At 41.4% G+C, this 20,538-nt stretch overlaps 1 protein-coding gene and 1 long non-coding RNA gene across 4 annotated transcripts in view; both read left to right on the top strand.

Moving 5' to 3' along the window:
- The window catches only part of LOC139648334 (NLR family CARD domain-containing protein 3-like), a 33,169-nt gene extending 25,165 nt beyond the window's left edge, over window positions 1-8,004 (top strand). For 2 of the 3 annotated variants that reach the window (XM_071524412.1, XM_071524413.1), the window contains 4 exons: window positions 1,517-1,690; window positions 3,375-3,548; window positions 5,936-6,103; window positions 6,467-8,004. In XM_071524412.1, coding sequence (XP_071380513.1) covers window positions 1,517-1,690; window positions 3,375-3,548; window positions 5,936-6,103; window positions 6,467-6,641 — 691 coding nt within the window. In that variant the 3' untranslated portion in view covers window positions 6,642-8,004. The remainder of the gene's footprint in view (window positions 1-1,516; window positions 1,691-3,374; window positions 3,549-5,935; window positions 6,104-6,466) is intronic. The other variant, XM_071524414.1, reaches the window with a different exon arrangement.
- Window positions 8,005-16,101: 8,097 nt separating this feature from the next.
- LOC139648339 (uncharacterized) lies at window positions 16,102-19,931 on the top strand. Its single transcript, XR_011695573.1, has 4 exons — window positions 16,102-16,145; window positions 16,243-16,287; window positions 16,406-16,485; window positions 19,788-19,931. It is a non-coding gene; the product is annotated as an uncharacterized lncRNA (long non-coding RNA).
- Window positions 19,932-20,538: the final 607 nt, after the last annotated feature.

Here is a 20,538-nt window from a genome sequence, read left to right as displayed (position 1 = left end):
GCCATGATAGGTTGAGCACCACAGTCAGCTGAGAGAGCTGGATAAGGCATGTTCTGGCCAGCTGTAGCATAGACAGTACTTGGGTTAGGAATGCTGAGACCTGGAGGTGGGAGCTGTGACACTGGAGGATAATTAGTTGTGGCTGGAGGAATGTATGGAGGCAGTGCTACAATAGAGGGCTGGAACAAGGCTGAAGCAGGAGTTGGAGCAAGTACATGATGAGGCTCTGTCTTCCAACGAACCACTGGAGGAGCTGCAGCAGTGGGGTTAGGCCCTGTTGTAGGAGGAGGTGGTGGAATGGTGCTACTGGACCTGGCTGAGCTGTTGTGGATTCTATCATCTGAGGTGGTGTATCCAGCAATCTATGGGCTGGGCGAGGAGCAGGACCAGGATACTGAGGGGTTGAATGCTGGTCGTGAGACAGAGTGAATGTACTATCTGCCTGTGTCACCTGGGGGAGAGGGCGATTGCTATTTGTCGTGACTGCGTCATCAGATGGTGCATTGTCCTCTTCTTCTTCTTGTAGCAGTGAGGTGACTAGCTTTGCAATTTTCCAGTCATTCTCAGCCTTCGTTAAACAGCGCCGCCTGTTCAGCCGCTTAGTCAGGGCTTCATGAGCCTGATAGGCTTCCTCTTGGAGATGCTGTGCCTCTCTGGCTTTGGTGTCAAGCTGCTGGCACTCAAAATCAGCACTGGTATCCTCCTCTACTTGACGGCGAAGTTCCTCAAGCTCCATCGCTTTCATTCTTCTCTTCTAGGATAGCTGCGTGGATGCCGGACAGAGCTTGCCAAGGAAGCTTGGCCACAGATGCCAGGGTAGAGTGCTTGCTAGACTTCTGGCTGGAGTGGCTTCCACTGGTGGAGGATGAGGTCCTCGTTCTACCACTGCACCGGCTATGGGAGCGGGGTGGTGAGGTTGTAGGCTGATCCTCATGGTGGGGATATCCAACTGCGTAGTCTGCAAGGTGTATCCAGAAGGACCTGAAAGTACAGGAGCTTGTCTCATTGAATGATTTTAAATCAATGGTTAAAGGTAGGGAGGAAAATGAAAATTGTAATTGTTTTCACTCATAGTTTAAATTGCTTTTATAATGAAACATTGAACGTTAATCATGTATAATGCTGTAATGTAATGTAATGAAATGTTTGTTGTAGTGTCTGTAACTTTGTGCTGCTTTTCTTGGCCAGGTCCCTCTTGAAAAATAGATTCTTAATCTCAGTGAGGCTAACCTGGATAAATGGTTAAATAAAAAAAAATTCAAAAAATGCTGAGCCAGCCTTGCGTACTATAGCTATGATGCTCATGACAGCTCTGATAGGCTCTGTTCCTTCCCGTTTGCCATCTTTCGAAGCTGTCACATGGTCTTTCCTCAGTGTGGACAGGTGTAAACTAATCCGTATTAGACTATGAAAACCAGCAGGACTCTGGATCTCAAGGACTGGAATAGAGAACCACTGGACTAGATTTAAGAGCTGTATTGGAGAGTTTGGAGTCATGTTTCTTTTCTGTCTGCAGGTTACGTGGCTGTGGCATTACTGAAGAGGGATGTGAGTCTCTGACTTCAGCTCTCAGCTTGAATCCATCTCACATGAAAGACCTGGATCTCAGCTGGAATAGTTTGGGAGACCAGGCAGTCACCCAGCTCTCTGACTTCTTGAGGAATCCTGCCTGCCAGCTGGAGAGACTATGGTAAGAATCAGAGTCAGCTCATTCTCCAAGTCTACTAAATGTACAGGATTTAATCATGGTGACATTACTACAGCGACATACTGACACACATGGTACAGGACAGTAGACTCTAACAGACTAACATAGTGGTACAGTACATACTGACTGTGATCAACAGTAGACAGTCAGGTCAAGGAATCCCTGCCTCATGATAGTTTGAAACAAGTAAACAGTAAACATGTCGTCCTCCACAAATGATGCAGAGTTGTGGAGTGATAAGTAGAAAATTTGTACCCTCATGTTTCTTGATTGACATACAGACAATTAAACAAATGCTGTGGTGTCCCCCCTTAGAGCAATAAGTGTCATTTTTGTGGGCGGGGCCAGAGGCTCTGGTCCACACCTACAAAGTTTTGAACAGGTAAATCATGTATTTTTGCTGCTTTGGTGTTGCCATTCATAGCATTACATCGTTTTGTTGAGTTAACATAGCTAAGTAGCACGTCAGATCAGATCTTATCTATCGGAACGATACCAGAAGGTTGAAGTCAATGAGACTCTGTCGGGTAAGACTCAACAGCTGTGGATTTCCTCAAGGTAGTGTTTTAGGGCCTCATTTATTTTTGCTTTATTTTAATGACATGAAGGCTGCTTGTTCTTGCCCACTCTTTCTGTACCCCTAAGTACATTAAAACTAAATTACAGACATCTCAGAATAAACTGATAAGAGTTGTGTTGAAGCTCCCAATTCACACAACTTAAATGGTTGTCAGTTGAGAGCAGGGTCAAACATTTGAAGCTGGGTCTTACCCACGGAATAATGAATGGCTCCATTCCCAAGTATGTAAAAAATTATTTTAAACTCGTCAGTGATACTCATGGATATGTGACTAGAGCCGATGTAACAGATTTTGTCCCCTGTAGGTTTAAGAATGCATCAGGGAAAAACACCTTTTTGTACTCAGCAGCTACAGAATGGAATTTTTTTATTGCCGTCCCATATTAAAGAAATTGTCACTGCTAACCAATTTAAAAGAGCAGTGAAAGAGCAGTGGCTGCTGAGCTGCTGACAGTCAAATGTTAATGTTTTTTATGTCGTAAGTGATTCATGCATTGCCAAGACCTGCCTGTGCTGACCATTGCTTTTTTACAACAAGGACCAGAATGGAAATAAGTCTTCTTGACTTTATTGTGTGTTGAATTCCTCGACAATTTTATATGTGTATGGTTGTGGCCTAAGGGCCTTCAAACCTATGTGTGCTTTAAAATCTATCAAATAAAATCAATCAATCAATCAATCAATCAAGTGCTAATCAGGAAATCAGAAAAAACAGAAAAAACTTGACTTCAGAACTCACCATCGACCCAACGATGGAGGCAGATGTTCTCAAGCATCACTTTTCAGATGTTTATTCCTGTAGTCTTTCAAGTAAAAGCTGTAGAAAGGTGACTTGTTGATCATGTAGCTCACTGTGTGAAGGCATGTTTAGTCTTATCTATAAGCAACCAGCCATCATATTGAGTCGTATTCTATTCTAAACATCTAGTCAGCTGTAATGCAGCAGCGGTAAAATATTGAAATCAGTTTGTTAGACTCCTTCAGCCACTGAAAAGCAGTTTCCCTGCTTTGACAGCATGTAAACAGCGCTGAGCAACATCTGTGCCCTACAGAGAGATGATGGAAAACCATTTCTTTTTTCTGAAGGCTTTACAGGGTAAAACTGACAGAGCAAGGTGGTGCTGCTCTGGCTTCAGCTCTGAGTTCAAACCCCTCCCACTTGATGAAGCTGAATCTGGGAGCAAACTACCTGAGAGACACTGTGGTGACGGAGATCTCCGTTCTGCTGAAGGATCCAAACTGCAAACTGGAGACATTGAGGTGAGCGTCTCCTTTTACCTAGAAGAAATTGCAACTACTGAGACAGTGAGACACTTTTGTGATCGGGCAGTCAGCAGACACATGCTGGTTGTTGGGCCAATAGCTTTCTATGTTGTACTTATTAAAGAATAAGGCTGGTGTTTTTTAATGCATTGCTTACCGTCAACAAATCCTATGAATATAACAAAATCAACAATGCGTTTGCTCTCCTCCCGTTACTTTCTGACTTCCCACGTTCCGTTTTTAGCCGTCAACCCGGAAGTCATTGGCTCCAATTGTAAACTAAAAACCTTTAAATACAGCTCACAAAGACATAGTTTCGATTTTAAAAATCACTAACTGTTACCATGAAAATCAGACTGTTGTAGTTATTACCAAATCAAATTCAAATGGGAACAAATTCTTCATTACGCTGGGGACTATTTTCTGTGCTACGGAACTACTTTCCTGAGATCGCAAAGTGTTTACAGCCGGATTATTAAGTTGTTTGAGGAAAAAGTGGTCCGGCCCGGTGCATGTTGATGATGAAATATGCTGCAGAGCAGCAGCATGGCTCTGTGACGGGTTTTTAACCATTTTTTAATACAATGGAGTTCTATGGCTGCTGGGACATGGCTGCATTGGGCACCGGCTACATGGACCAGACTTGTTGGCAAAACAAAATCATTGCTGATTTTATTATTTTCATAGGATTTGTTGACGGTAAGAAATGCATTAAAAAACACCAGCCTTATCCTTTAAGCTACAGCCTATGATTGCCAATGGTGTAATATAAATAACTAAAAAAATATAAATAAATTTAGCAAAATTACTGAGTGAAATTAACGTGTGGTAGAAGACTGTGTGCTCTCCACAGTGTTCTCAGCTGTCTGTTGCACTCAACTGTGCATAATTACTGGCTCGTTATACATGATTTCCTGTCATTATTACAGGACAACGAAAGTGGCAGTGTTGCCCGTCTATTTACAAATTAATTTAGACTTTTAACAAAATATCTCCAACACTGGTAAATGTTTATCTGTGGTTGGTAAGTTATTCAGGTATACAGGTATGTATATGTAATCTGGAGTCCTTTTCTACACAGCTAGTTAGCTGCTAAAACAGTGAAAGTGGCTGGTGAATTTTGTGATGCACCAAACACGGATGGAAAATATTATCAATGTGATGTAATGTGCTCCTCTATTGATCCCTGTAGGAAAACATTCTTTTCTGTTTCCCCCTCCGCAGGAAGCTGGGGTAGGCAACTTTTTGAAGCAGGAATTTGAAAGTACACAACAAAAAATCCCCCCTCCTCCCTCCCTCCTGTAGCTCCTCCCTCCAAACAGGCTCAGGCTGCATGAGAGGAGCAAACTTAATGAATTCTGAGCTGAATTGCTGACGAACGGGCTTGTGCAGTAGGGAAAATAACTGGCTTCCTCACACAACAAGTTTATTCCAGTCCCAGTGTTCAGTTTGGATTATGGCTGTTTCACCTCATTTCTTCTGTGGATATATTAGTTTTCTTTCTGCAGTTTGCAGGACAGGCAGGTCTAGACTTACTGCATGTGTGATTGACAGGTGGGGGCGGGGCGCCTTCATGCAGAAGAGCTGTCCTGATTGGTTGTTGAGACCTGGATGTCCTGATATTTTGGAGTGGCTGATTACAGCCTTGGACAGCCACAGAGACCGGATTTTTTTTCTCAGAGCATATGATTTACTGATAGCTGTTGGGATGTTAAAAGAATTTCAAATATTAGCAAATTGGTTATAATATAAATTGCCTACCCAAGCTTTAACAAGTTTTATTCCATTTATGACCCATTTTGACAAGTTGTTACATAATGCGGTAGTTATTATATTACCAGTTGCTACACCAGAGGACCCAGATTCAACCCTACCAGCTCCAGACCCTGACGTCTGACCGCCCTGTGGGGGGTTATTGTTGCCTAAAATTGTATTATCCACATGTTCCATACCGTATTTACAGTTTTCTGTATTTGACAGTGCCACACTGTCATGAGTCTGGATTTGTTCACTCAATGATGACCTCAATTGTGATTTTCTCAGCGAGGCACAGGCTGTGTCCATTAACAAATCAAAATGTGCATGTGGTCATTTGCAAGAGCACTACTGATGTATGTATGTAATAAACTTTTTTTTTTTTTAAAAGATACTGTATCTATGTGCCAGTTGCATAGGAGGGGAAAGAAAAAATAAAAATCTCCCACACATTGTCTTCACTCACAAGGCTTTTGTTTAAAGACACAATGTGTAAATACCTGACGAAGGTCACTTGACCAAAACGTTGCATCTTTAAATAAAACCCAAGTTGTGAGTGAAGACAGTGTGGCAGTCTACAGATTTTGATAACAATAAACAGAAATCTCACTCCTCCTGTCTCCTTCAAGGCTGGACTTCTGTTCGTTCACCAAGGGATGCAGCCAGTCTCTGACACTTGCCCTCAGTTTCTCTGCTCTTAAAGAGCTGGACCTGCGCTACAACAAGCTGGAGGACCAGGGGGTGGAGCTGCTCTCTGATTGGCTGAGGAGACCTCAGTGTAGGCTGGAGATACTGAGGTGAGGCTTTCTAAATCTAACTTAAAAACTTTACTCTGTTTTGTTCCCCTCAATGAATTTCGGAGGTACTATCGTTCCATACGTCCGTCACGCACAATATCTCAGACATCACTTATTGGCTTTTGATGAAACTTTGGGGAATGATGTGATTACTCTTTCAGCATTTTCAAAATTACACTGATTGGCCACAGGGGGGCACTACAACATTTGTTTACTAGTTACTGATTTGCCCAAGGAGTGCCTGCATCATTCATGGGGGGACGACATGTTAACTTGTTCTCCATGGTTCCTGTGTCTTTCCCTATCGCTTGGCTCAATTAAATGACCAGTGGACTTATACACTTTATTATTCTTCTTTTGCAGGTTGTCATTCTGTACAGAGAGGAGCTGTGGCTCTCTCGCCTCGGCTCTGAGGTCCAACCCACATCTGAGAGAGCTGGAGCTGAGCAGAAGTGATCCAGGAGAATCAGGTTTGAAGTTGCTGTCTGATTTGAAGAAGGATCCACAATGCAAACTACAGACACTGACAGTGCTGTGATCCGACCATCTGAACAATCCATCTTACCATCTTCCTTTTAGGTATCATATAGAGTCCCTGGTGAAAAGGCTTAGACTCAAACTGGGTTTTTATTTTAGAAATAAGTTCTGCTTTTCTTTTGAGGTGAGAAAAAGGCTTGTCTCAGCTACTTTTCTACCTGCAATCGATTGAGACATTTTATACATGTATGCACCTGTGGCTTTGTTGCGTCTGCTGGACACTATATCATGGGGCTTTGAAGTTTGTAACAAACTGTAAATATTTATTTATTTATTTATTTAGCCTTTATTTTACCAGGAATTCCCATTGAGATTCAAAATCTCTTTTCCAAGGGAGACCTGACCAAGAAATGTCAGCAGGAGTTACATAATAAAACATACAAAACAGTACAGAAAAAGAAAAATACTAAAATATGTACAATAAAAAAAGGTCACCGTTTAAATCAGAAACAGGAGCACACATCTTGCATAAGACTGGATAATTTGTTTGAACTGATGGTCGAGCTGGAGCTTTGAGATTGTTCAGGACCAGGGGGCAAAACTCATCACTGTATTCTCTATCGGAAAGTGGGTTGGCCGTCCCTGGTATTACGTAGGCTGAGTCACTGGTATGTTTTTATTTATAAAGCTATACTGAAACAACTCCCATTTTAATTATGTATGTATATTGTCAATTAGACAAACAAAAATTACCGGTTAAGCTCACAAAACTTGCTTTTACTGAATGTAAAAAAGGCTGTACAGAGTTTTGGTAAAAAGGCGTTTCAGTTCTCAGCCCCTGTGGCGGGGAACGAGCTCCAGAAGGACCTGAAGTTACAGGAGCTGGTCTCATTGAATGATTTTAAAGCAATGGTAAAATGTAGGGAGGAAAGTGGAAAATTGTAATTGTTTTTACTCATAGTTTAAATTGCTTTTATAATGAAATGTAGAACGTTTGTTAATCATGTATGATGCTGTAATGTAATGAAATGTTTGTTGTGGCGTCTGTAACTTTGTGCTGCTTTTCTTGGCCAGGTCCCTCTTGAAAAAGAGATTCTTAATCTCAATGAGGCTAAGCTGATAAGAATAAAATATAATGAATAAAATGAACTGAACTAAACATGGGAAGTGCTATTTTCCAGCATAGACATTCCACTGAAAATATCACAGATATTCACTGTTCATCTTTAAAGCAGGCAAATAAACTGTCAAAGCGAATGTTTGTCAAACTAACAGCTTCAATGTTTTGTTCAGTAGCCCCGACCCTCTGGTCTTTATCAACGTTCACATCAGCTTACTGTGGCTGTCTTTCCACTGGATTTTATTTCTGTAATAAGGATGGATTTCATTGTCTTTAGAACAAATCCTGTACTGGTTACCTTAAGTATTTAAGTAAATATTTAAAAAACGTATTTTGTATTTCATATCATTGTCAATAAGTGTTGAATATCCATAGAGTTGGTTTTGTTTCAGTTTATGTATATAAATCATATGTACAGATGTGCATATCATTTAGGCGCATGAGAGCTTTTAACAATGTAAAGTTGGCAAAAGAAATAGAACTGAAGAAATCACTTTAAATTGTATTTTGATTTTATGTATGAAATGAAGACCTTGTACCTTTTTGGCTGGACCGCAACAGCGGGGCCAGCCCTACAAACGCGAATGTCTGTCACTGACTGACTGACTGACTGATCAAGTTACACCATTGGTCGGCCGTGGCACGTGGCACATCATAGGATCACAGAGCCAGAAATTTAAGTTTCGTTTTCTCCGCCGTCTAGTTTCTCCGCTGAGATCAGGAGCCCGTTTCTCCCACACAGTAAGCAGGCTGACCAATATCATGCATGCAAGCTGAAGCTAAAGTAGAATCTATACAATTATATCATATCACCGTTTATGTCGATGCATATGCGCGAGCTCAGTCCACCTGAAGCCCCTCTGTTCTGAGAGAGACACAAACAAGCATGGAGGTTTCATCACGCCGACGGCTTATTGCCGACCTTCCCGAAGTTTCCCGGGGCCACGGTCCCGGCCAGTGCCGCTAGCTGGGCGCCGATTTGTTCCCGATGATCCGGACGAGATTTCGGCGGGGTCCCGACGACGATGCGCCCCCGGTGTCCGGCGAACAGCGTTTTCGGCACCGACGGGTAACAGAGCGCCTGGCGCTTGGATCGGCAGGATCGATGCGGGCCGTGGGTGGAGACGACAGCAGTGGAGAGAGAGACGGGACGCGCTGGAACGATCAGTATGGCTGTATGGACTATTATTCTGTATTAGCAGTCTACAGCCAGGGGTTAAAGTGGGCCGGAACGATCCGGAACAGCGTTCCGGCACCTTCGATTAATAAGTAAATAAATCTGATTGGCAGTTTCATACATCATAATGACAAGCGAGTTCACAGGGCTGCCAACTCTCACGAATTGACCGAGAGACTCACGCAATTTACATTTTTCACACGCTCTCACGCCACAAGTCTATTTTCTCATGCAGTGAAAAACAAATTCATAACTGATAACGTCGCGACGTGAAAAAAGGAAACTGACAGCAGGACAGACGAGACAGAGCAGCACCGGGCAGCAGAGAGTTATTCAGACCATCTGAATAGCGAGAAATATACACAGATTATTATATTATATTATTATATATATTATATTATTATTATTATATAATTATTATATTGTAATTTATTCTTTCTCATGATTCCCAATAATAGGTTTTTAGGTTAGTATGCCTATGCAAGATCATGAATGTAAGCACCTCAATGCTGAAATCTAGTAATATAACATAATTTTACATTTTTGGTTAACATTATACAGGGTTGCTGTTTCTTGACTTAATCCAAGAGGTTAGGTGGTGTAGAAATGCAGGAAATTTGTTTTAAATTACTATTTTGTTCTGAACCCCTCCCTCCGAAACAGGGTTCCCCCACCTGCCAAATCCCACTTTAACCGCGGAGTTCAACAGCGGAGTTAGTTACACCATTGGTCGGCCGTGGCACGTGGCACACTCATACACGGTCCAGCCATATACTAGGTTTTGACCTAGTTGATAATAAAAACCCTGAGTTGTCTCTTTTACAGAAAGAGTGAGTGAATTGTTCATTTTGTAAAGTTGATAAAATTAAGTACACTAGTAAACCAAAACAAAGCATGATGGAAGCTAACATGAACTCCAGTGTGTGGTCATTTTTCTCTCTTCTGGCCTGAACCTGGCCAAGCCAAAGGGTCGATCACATGGTAAACCCTAACCAACCCTAACCTGACAGTAATTGTCTTCAGATTCCAGATTGGTGTGGACCTAAGCACAGTTTGGGCCGGATCTGCTACTGTCCAGTAGTACAGTGCAGTATCACAGTGGCTGCTACATAAAGATATTAAAATATCTTGACACGTCCTGACCCTTCCTCCATATTAATCCACTAAAAGAGAAAGCTTCTATCTGCTCCTGTCAGGCAGAGCTCCATCCAACGATCCCAGAACTGATACTGAAGCAGAGGAAAGAAAAACCTCCTAGAGGTCCCCTAAACCTGCCATATCCACTTTAACTTTAACAAAGAGTGTGTCATCTTTGACATAGACAGCGTTTTGGGGGGTTTCTAGCTGGGAAAGGGGAATGAAGCAAGAGAATCCAACGTTGCTAATGGACTCTGTGGCGGGCTGTTGGAAGCTGTTAGATTTTGGGTCGAGTCTGAAGCTGAAGGTCCGGTGGTTGGCAGCGCCGCTTTGGTCCAGAACAGACAGAGATACAGTCTGTCTGAAGGGCAGACGGACATCCAAAAAAAACGTAAATGGTACAAAAAGCAACCAGCAGATGTTCCAGGTTTATCTCTGAACAGCTGCCACAGACAGCATGTCGCTTAAAAGAAAGAGAATATGATGCCGATGTCGGTTTATCAAAACTTGATGGATGATTTGACTCCGGTTACCGGTGTTGTCAAAAAAACTGAAAATACTTTGTAAACCAGCAGCGGCAGCAGCCATATTGGATTGAAGCATAAACGTTGCATTGTGTGCATACAATGAGTGACTTAAATTGTCTGTTCATACACAGTGTAGTCACTCTGCTCTAATGTGGACCAGACATAACCACATTCACTCTCATTCAGAAATACGGTCTTCACTCCCGAACCCTGTGGGTGTGGGCGTGGCCGGGTCTACCTGTAGACAGTGTAGTGTCACTACAGAGGCGCAGGCTGGAGAGTTGGTGCAGTACACTTCTAAACTGGATATTTCTCGCTTGCAGCAATTGTCCTGGAAAACCTGTAGGAAAAAAAATCAATACTCTCAATTAGTATCTTTTTAAACGTTTCCCTAGTTAAGAATAAAAAGTACCATGTGACACTGATGTCTTCTCAAAGTAATGTGTCAGCATTGAGTAATGCTGATGAGGTTTTCATCGTTCTACTGCAAATATCTTTCAGCTCTGTCTCACCTGTGTTAAAGGACCTGCAATACTGGAGCAGCAAACAGCAACATTTTCTAACCACTAGAGGGTGACAAAAACAGCAAAACATTTGTAAATAAAAACTCAAAGCCACTTCTCCCTCTCTCGCTCTACTGCACTATGGAGGCCTACCTAGGACAAACATAGCAAAGCAGCATGCATAAAAGCTAACAGCTAAGCTAACTGTACCTACTGAGAAGTCTCACCGGTTTCCAGTCTCACTTTGACAGATCTTTCTCCTGCTGAAGGTCACATGCCCACAATGACAAGTGAAGAGGCAGGTAGCAAGTTTACTAGTTGAACAAGTTTACTAGTTTACTAAGTTTACTCTCGCTTCATCAATTCTGCCATTAAGAGAAAATGTTCAGGAATGGGAGGGGTTGAGGGCCGCTTTTAAACAGTGAGGGAGGAGCCAAGATAGTTTTGAAAAAACCTGTAAAGCTGCTGGAGACTGCATGCTCTAGAAAACAGGTGTAAACCAAACGGCCAGAATCACGGGTGAATTTTGAAGCCAGTCCTGAAGTGTAGCAGCAGCAGTTCCTCTAACGTCCACTAGAGGCTCCAAAAAGACTCCAAACCACCCAACTCCATGTAAGCCAATGGAACCACAACCTAACTTCTGCTAAAATATAAAGTCAATCATTTTTTTCCGCAAGAGGTTATGACCTCAGTAGCTAATTTCACTTCTTCTAATGTGTGTCCATATGCCGATTTTCAAAATAATTGTAAAATGGTAAAATGGAATGCATTTATATAGCACTTTTATCCAAAGCGCTTTACACAATGTCTGCATTCACCCATTCACGCACGCATTCACACACCGATGGCGGCAAGCTACCACGCAGGGTGCTGGCGCAACCATCGGGAGAAATTTGGGGTTCAGTATTTTGCCCAAGGACACTTCGACATGTGGTGTAAACCAAGAGGTGTAAACTCAACCCTTCAAATGATGGCTTAGTCACAGCACTTTGAGCAAGGTGCTTTCTTAGTGCTCCCACAAAAATATTAAAACTACCACACTAGAAAAAGTCAGAAAATAAAGTAAGGTTCAAGAAAAAAACACATTAAGTTTGTCCCAGACATAGCAAAGGCAAAGCTGCCATGGACACAGCTAGTCCCCCCCCCTCTGGAAAGCAGAGATTTAAATACCCTAAGCCACAATTTTATTCATTCCGAATACATTACAATATTTATTTTATTTTAAGATGTATTTGGCAGGGACAGTACACTTCAATCAACATTTTAGTTCACACTTCAATGTAAATGTGTCAGAGTTAGCCAAGAGGCTAATTTACATCTGCAGTCCCCGGGCAGGTCAACAACATAACAATTACAATAAAGTTAAAAAAGAAAAGAGCAGTACATTATGTTAGGAAACATTAACAGTACAGCAGCATTAAAAAGAAGCAGTCATTGATTATTGAACAGCAATAATAAGCCTAAACTTACTCAAAACGGCTTCCAAAACCCACAATGGTATCAACCATAGAAGCACCTGCCGGGATGTGGCGGGAAAGGCATAAAGCCAACCCAGAAACACCGGCTGTGTTTAGGACCCAGGGGACATCGCCAGCACTGACAGCCGACAGCCAACTCCGCTCTCTGCATTTCGGTTAAGTATTAACTATTGACTAATGAATATCTGAAAAAAAATCTCATAATGGCGGAACTGATGAAGCGAGCGAGTAAACTTGTTAAACTAGTAAACTTGTTAAACTAGTAAACCTGCTACCTGCCTCTTCACTTGTCAATGTGGGACATGTGACCTTCAGCAGGAGAAAGATCTGTCAAAGTGAGACTGGTAGACAGTGACACTTCTCAGTAGGTACGATTAGCTTAGCTGTTAGCCTTTATGCACAGTGCTTTGCTAGGTTTGTCCTTGTAGGCCTCCGTAGTGCAGTGGCTTTGCTGTTTGCTATTTGTTGGAGTTTCTGTCGCCCTCTAGTGGTCAGAAACGTTTGCTTATTGCAGCTTTAAAAGACATGGATTTCCTTGATAATTATAGTGCTACATCATTCAATTTCCTCTGGTATTTACATTCATAATCCCCTGAAATAGCCAAAGGCTGCGGTCGAATAGTCAAAAAAATACGTCCTAACTCCTATTCCTAACCACTTTTCCTTGACCTCGTTGGAAAACGTCATGAGGTCAAGGAAAGATGTGAAGGAGAATTCATAAGGGCTTAGGAAAAGACAACCGCGGTGCTAAGAGTATCTCACTGCACTGACACTAGGCTACGTACTCATGCGACGGCGGATGTTATTGACGTGGGTCTGTCGTGTGAAACTACAATGTTCTGAAGATGGACTACTGAAAGCGCATCTTGGATACTTCGCCCGGTGCGTTCTTACCGTGTTGTTTCATGCAGGCTATATAAACATGGACAACCCGGTGAAAAGTATTGCTTCATTACCAAGGTTGGAATTGAAATAAAAAAGGAATATAGGCTACCAGTCACAAAAGTGAAACGAAATGTTTGTCACATTGAGAATGGTTGTCCACTCATATTCATCGACATGAATCCCAATTAGTATGATTGTATGAAAATAATTGTTAAATTCATGCAAGACAGGCATAACATGTTAGGCCTACAAATCGACAACTATACATATCATCATTCTTAAGTTTCAAACATGTTGAATTAAAAACATCATCTGGCTAAAAACGTCTCATATCCCTTTTTCTTGAAAGACAGACTTCTGTGTTCTGGTTAATATGCTGATTATGATCTGATTATAAGCCTATGCATATAATAGCTTAAGAACCACCACACAACTCAGTAAACACCTTGAAATGTTGACAATCTTTGAATTTGTTATGGCTGATACAGGCCTTTATTACAGTAAGGCAAGGGTTTCAGCATCTGCACAAAAATTAATGAATGATATTCCTAAAGGCTGCAATTCAACAACGCTCAGAATGAAGAAATAACTAATGCAAACTGAGCAGAGGTTACGCTACAACGTTAACTTCACTTTGATCATTTTACAACAGCAACGTAGCGTTTATAGTTCACCTCTGGGTTTAACATATTGTTGAAAGTTCAAAACATATTAGCAAGTTATGGCATAAGATGGAAAATGCTTAATAAGCAACGGTAACTTGCATGATGATCTGCGTCCCTTGTCGGTCATGATCGTTTGTTTTCGTGAAAGGCCGAATGGTGCGTCGCAAGGAATTGTGGGACGGCACTATCTCCTTTCCTTTCGTAAAGGATGGTCCAGTGTATCCTATGCTAAAGGAGCCAAGTAAGGAAGCATTGAAGCACCTTTCCTTAGCGTTTAGAGAATTCGAACAGCTCTTATCATGGCTGCCACTTAGATACTTCCGGGTCATTTCACTCAGTTAGGAACCTTCCTAAGCAAAAAGACTATTCGACCGCAGCCAAAGATTGCTTGCTAGCTAGGCTATCACTAGCTCAATTGCTAACGTTAGCATAGAAGGCTGGCAGTGTGTCTAAACAGTTGAGGGAACGTTAACATCTTTAAAGGAGAAAAACATTAGCATCTTTAGAGGAGAATGTGACTCAGGGAAAGCGCTGACTTGACTATGACAGCCAGTTGAAGTATAAAGGAACTTCCTCCCAAAACAGGAAACCAGGAAGCACCTCACCTTTAATCTGTGATGTCATCAAGGTGAGCATCCATGAGCTTCTGCACTGACTGAATAACTAAGTGAGGCTCTGGGTTTCTGAAGGTCAGAGGTCATTCCATGCAGCCTGCCAAAGAGTCTTAAAGGAGAGAGATCAGACTCGCTAGCATTAGCCATAAAGGCATCATTATACTTACATGTCAAATTGCTGCCGTAGAAACGGCGTAGGTGTCTACGGCGGTGCGAGCGCTTATGGTTCTGCATTGATGATTGTGCGTAGATCACTGACACACTAGATGTCAGTGTGGAGCTTTGTTACCACAGCAGTCACAACAGAAGAAGTCGTGGTGAAACTCATGTTGTGGATATTTCAGTTCATCTGGTGTCTTTATAATCAGGAGATGATCTGTGGTCCAGATGAACATGTGAACCTCCTCAGCTCGTCTCTCTTCATCTGCTCCATGTTGTTTTCAGACGATGGAGCTCTAACAAGCAACTTTATGTTTTGGCCAGTAACTCATGAACCGTAAAGTCTACAATCAAGTTTTCTTCCCGTCTGATTGGCTCAAGTCGAATCCATTGCACATACAGATATTCATTTCCGCCATGACAGGTTTTCCGCTATTTTGGATTTAATGCAAAACATATTTTTCACTATTTCTCCAGCAAAGGTGATCCAATCTCAACAAAATTTTGCACACAGCCTATATAAACTTCCTAGATTACAGCTGTTGGGTATTTGAATTGTCCCTTACCAAGCACCGTAGTTCATGAGAAAAGCATTGTGGGATTGAAGATACCGGTCAGTCATGCTGTGACCTCCTGACTAAATGGTCGACTAAAGTGTCTCACTGTCATTCTTTAATTTTTTATAAGGAAAAGGAATAAGAGCTTCAGATATAACAGCAGCCATTACCCAGAGGTTGAAAATTCAAACTGTTTCGCCGCGGTGCACAAATGAAGTTGATGAGGAAGACACACAAAAACAAAGTGACACATAATTGTTTAACGCTTCATACTAAAGCAACCAAACTTCAGATGCATATTTGATATGGACCCAAAGTGTGACAGACCTCATTTGGTCGTGCTCCATAGAGTTGACATCAGGCCAACCTTGTAACAGCAACTATGTTTTAAAATTTCTCTTACAAAGTTTCATTAATCTCCACCAAATTTTACAAACGGCATATTTCAACTGCCTACATCATCTTTGTTTCACAGAATGTTGTGCGACCTCTCCATGCTGACATGATGATGTCATGGGAGTTTAGTTTGATTTAGTTTCAGAGTATGAGCTTATAAAGGTTTGTTAGCTATGTGTTTTCACTTTCATGTCTGGTAAATATCAGAGAACAATATGGGTGTTAACACAGAGCAGAATCACTTCACTTCACTTCCTTGTATCTCACGTGATCAAATGCAAATAGAGCGTACAGCTGAGAGCGGTTTGAACGAGGCAAGAAGAGAAGACAAGGAAACTGTCTCTAAGGTAAGAACTTACAGTCATGACTTTCATTTCAGTTTGATTTCATTTCAGTTCTATTCACAGTTCTCTAAATAGCTATAACTGTTGTTCCTCTTCTCAGGTACTCAGTAACAACACTAAAACTATGTTGACAGAATGACTGAAAGTGAGTCCAAATGTCCAAAATCAGTCACAAGGATTTGTGAGATAAATGTATTACTGTTGTTTATTCTGTTTGTTTGTTTTCAGCTTCTCTTGTTTTTTCTGTGTCTTTGCTACTGAAGTTGGAAGAGTTGGTTGAAACTGAGCAGCAGAATGGAAAACCAGAATACGAAGAGCCAGGCTGCAGCAACAACACAGTGTGGTAAGATGCCAACTTTTAAAAACCATCCTTGATATTTATAATTGGTGTAAAATAAAATAAAAACACACACAAAAAACACACAGCTTTAGTTAACTTCAATAAGCATAGGGGTTTTTCAGGGAATTGTCACGTTGAGAATTGTATAATTTATTTTATTCCTGTGACATTTACAGCTCTGCTCACAGCAGAAACAAACCAGAAATCTTTCACTTGTATCTGCCACAGTAACACAGTTGACTTGACTCAACCTGTTTGGCCGGGGAGTGGAAACTGACAAGACTAACAGGAACAGACTTGTGTTCAGTTTGTCTGCTGTAGAAACCAGCCAACCATTATACAGACAATAAATGGGTGCTGCTCTGATATGTGACAAAAAATTATGAATAGCCGAACATGTCCTTCAGGTACAAAAATATGTCCTTCTTTGTCCCTGCAGTTTGGCTCATGGAGCAACAAATTAAGCTCAAGCCCATACAGAGAAGTTTAGTCTTGGGTGATTAACACTGCTTCCTCTCTGCCACTCAGTCAGCTTCAGTTGCACGGAAGTCTATTTCCTCTGTAGGTGTGCACAGAGCTGAGTCACAACCGTCACAACCCCTGTGCACAGTAGGCGTTCCTCATGTCATTGGAACAAAACAGTCGAGTGAGAGTTCATTTGCAAAGAAGAATGCTATTAAAGAGAGACATATTTGTCTTATGGACATCTGGTCCCTACAGTGGCCCTGAAGTGCAAAACACAATGATATTTCACAAAACAAATTAACAAATCACAAAACGCAACATTTGACAAAACAAATCAGCAAATTCAAAAACGCAATGAAAAAAAAATAAAAAAATCAGCATTTCACAGAATGCAGCGATTCAGAGACTCTGGTGTTGCTCTAGTCCAGGGATTCCCAAAGTGTGGTGCGCGCACCCCTTGGGGGGCTCGAGCTGCCTCTAGGGGGGCGCGAGAGGAAAAATGTAATGGTGGTGTAATGGTGTAATTGTTACACCATTACACTGTAAATTTTTCAAGTGGGATTTTCTTTGTTGGATCCTCTTTTTGTCCATGTTACCTGTTTCTGAGCCTAAGCATGTGTCATTCTCTTTGTTCTTTACTTGGTGGATCGTGCGTAACTTTATTGCAATTTGATTCAAATTACTGGTGTTCTAATTTCCGTAACCGCTATGTTACGTATGGTTAATTGCAGGGGTTAAAGTGAACGATCCGGAACGGCATTCCAGCACCTTCGATTAATAAGTAAATAAATCTGATTGGCAGTTTCATACATAATAATGTCAGGAGAGTTCACAGGGCTGCCAACTCTCATGCATTGACCGTCAGACTCACGCAATTGACATTTTTCACACGCTCTCACGCCACAAGTCCATTTTCTCACGCAGTGAAAAACAAATTCATAAACGTTGCGGTGCGAAGACAGAGCAGCACCGAGCAGCAGAGAGTTATTCAGACCATCTGAATAGTGAGAAATATACACAAATGTATTATATTGTAATTTATTCCCATGCATGCTGCTCAGGGTAATCTCAGTCAGCGGCTCTTCTGCGTCTCTCCCTCTCCTCTCAGGCAGGATGAGAGTGAGTTCTCATCGATTCCCAATAATAGTTTTTTAGGTTAGTATGCCTATGCAAAATCATGAATGTAAGCACCTCAATGCTGAAATCTAGTAATAAAACATAATTTTACATTTTTGGTTAAAATTATACAGGGTTGCTGTTTCTTGACTTAATCCAAGAGGTTAGGTGGTGTAGTAGAAATGCAGGAAATTTGTTTTAAATTACTATTTTCTTCTGACCCCTCCACCAATTATGTTAATTGTAATTTAAACTTGATGCAATTGTTCTTTAATGCGGCTGAAAATATGACAGCATTTTCCCCAGTCGTCTCTCATGATGGGCCTCTCTGCCTCTGAGCCTGTGCTGTGTCCTCGCCCTCACCCGTCCTCTTTGCTCTTTAAAAGTGACGCTTGTGCGTAACTTTGTTGCAATTTATTGAAACTTTGTTGCAGTTTCAGTTTCATTTGAATGTGAGAGCGCATTGTTGCGATCTCTTGAATATTTTGTTCCGTGTGTTCTGATTATTTGTGCATGATTAAATTTGATGGCTTTAATTCGGCTATGAATAGGATATGTTGCAGGTTTTTTTTTTTTTTTTTTTTTAAGGTGCGGGGGATTGGGGGTGCATCAACCCGGTCGGGATGTAGAAGGGGGTGCATCGCCTAAAAAGTTTGGGAACCGCTGCTCTAGTCAATGCCGCATTCTAGCTCGGAAAAACGATCGGGCCAATCAGAGCCTTTGTGGGCGGGACTAAAGTTTGAACTGTTCGTGCAATGGTTTTTCATTGGTGTTTTGGCACAATAATATTTATTGAAATCACCTCCTTAACCAACATATAGTCTTTGCAAAGATTATATTTTTGTCAAAAACGACCAACATTCTTGGTAAAGTTAGTAAATACGCCCAGTATCAGTGTAACTGAAAATAACGTCAGAGCGGCCGGATACGTCGGTCACTAGTGATTGGTTCAGGGAAAATCAACCCCCCCACACAGAAAACGGCTAACGAGGAGGAAATCTCAGGCTGAATAATGGAGTGGGAACGAAATGGCCATTTAGTCTGAATATCAGGCTATCCCAGTCCCTTTCTTCCCACCCCCTCACCCCCAACCCAATCAAAAAGAAATAACAATAACAAAATGAAGTGTAAATTAAATATTTATTTTCTGCTCTTTTGACTCAACAAAAACTCCACTCCATCTTGCAGAGCCTATAGGGCAGATAGCACACACCTTATGACTTAAAAAAAACTTTTTCTACACTGGAGAAACTCTCGCTCGCTGTCACTCTTCACTTCCATATAAAACCCACAGCTGAAATGCTCGGGCAAGTTCCTTGGGGGGTTGTTGAAAGGAATTATGGGAAATGTAGAAAGTCACTATGAAGCAGAAGTAGACAAGGCAGGTTGAGGGAAAGTAAATTACAACTCTTCATCACAAAATAACTCCTGTAATGCATTGGACATCACAGACTGCATAGTGTAAGAGCAACAGGGTGGAATTTGACTTTAAAAGCTAGATCAGTAGGCCTGTCACAGGTCACAGGTTTGAATCCCTGGACTGGCTGAGGTAATCTGGGAAGGGGAGGAAATTTTCCTCATCTTTGTTATTGATTTCTGTCAGGTCTTTGCTAAATCGACTCTAACATAACCGAATATCAGAACACCTTATAAACAGTTTGGTCAGTGCTGACCAACTAACCAGTTTCCAACCAGTGATTTATCTTTTTGTCCGTTCCATGCAGAGCAAACTGTGGGAGATGCTGGTAAAAACCTGAGGGAAGCAGGAAGCAGGACAACCACCGCACAGACTGGAGGCGTCGCCAATACACCTGATTTTACTGGTGCTCACCTTGAAGGGGCTAATATAAACTTCAATATCAACACTCCAAATGGTAAATAGTTTGCTGGATTTTATGAATGAAAAATCTTTCTGATTATTCTGCAATTCACAGCAGACACTACATGTTTCTGTTTCAGCCCAAACTCCTGCCAGGACAGAGGAGTCTGATGCTGCTTCTCCTAAAGACAATGGTACTGTAGTGTTTAAAGATGTTTTACCATCAAATGAAATTATGTAACCAATATTATTATTATTAATAACAATATTTGTATTTCTCTTTCACTTTTAAAACATCACTATAATTCATTATTAATATTTTGTGGAGTATGATCAAATAATTGGTAGTCATGTCATAATGTTTTCATCTTTCAGAGAACAACCTAAGATGCCAAGCTGAACTGAAATCTTTCCTTCAGAATATAACACAACACCTTTTTCAAGGAACAAATGAAGACGGAGAATCTACTCTTTTGAAAAAGATCTATACAGAGCTTCACATCACAGAAGGAGATAGTGGAGAGGTTAATAGTGAACATGAAGTGATTGAAGCAGAATCCAGAAGATCTACAACTCACGAGACGGCAATCCACATCAATGACATTTTTAAAGCTTTGCCAAACCAAGAAAAACCTCCCCAAAGAGTTCTGACAAAG

The sequence above is a fragment of the Centroberyx affinis genome, unplaced genomic scaffold (assembly GCF_046629955.1).
Source record: "Centroberyx affinis isolate AG114_WGS23_722 - 3 ecotype Tasmania unplaced genomic scaffold, CSIRO-AGI_Caff_v1 ptg001193l_1, whole genome shotgun sequence".
NCBI lineage: Eukaryota > Metazoa > Chordata > Actinopteri > Beryciformes > Berycidae > Centroberyx > Centroberyx affinis.
Note: the sequence above shows the minus strand (reverse complement) of the source record. Positions and strands in the feature narration are given on the sequence as shown.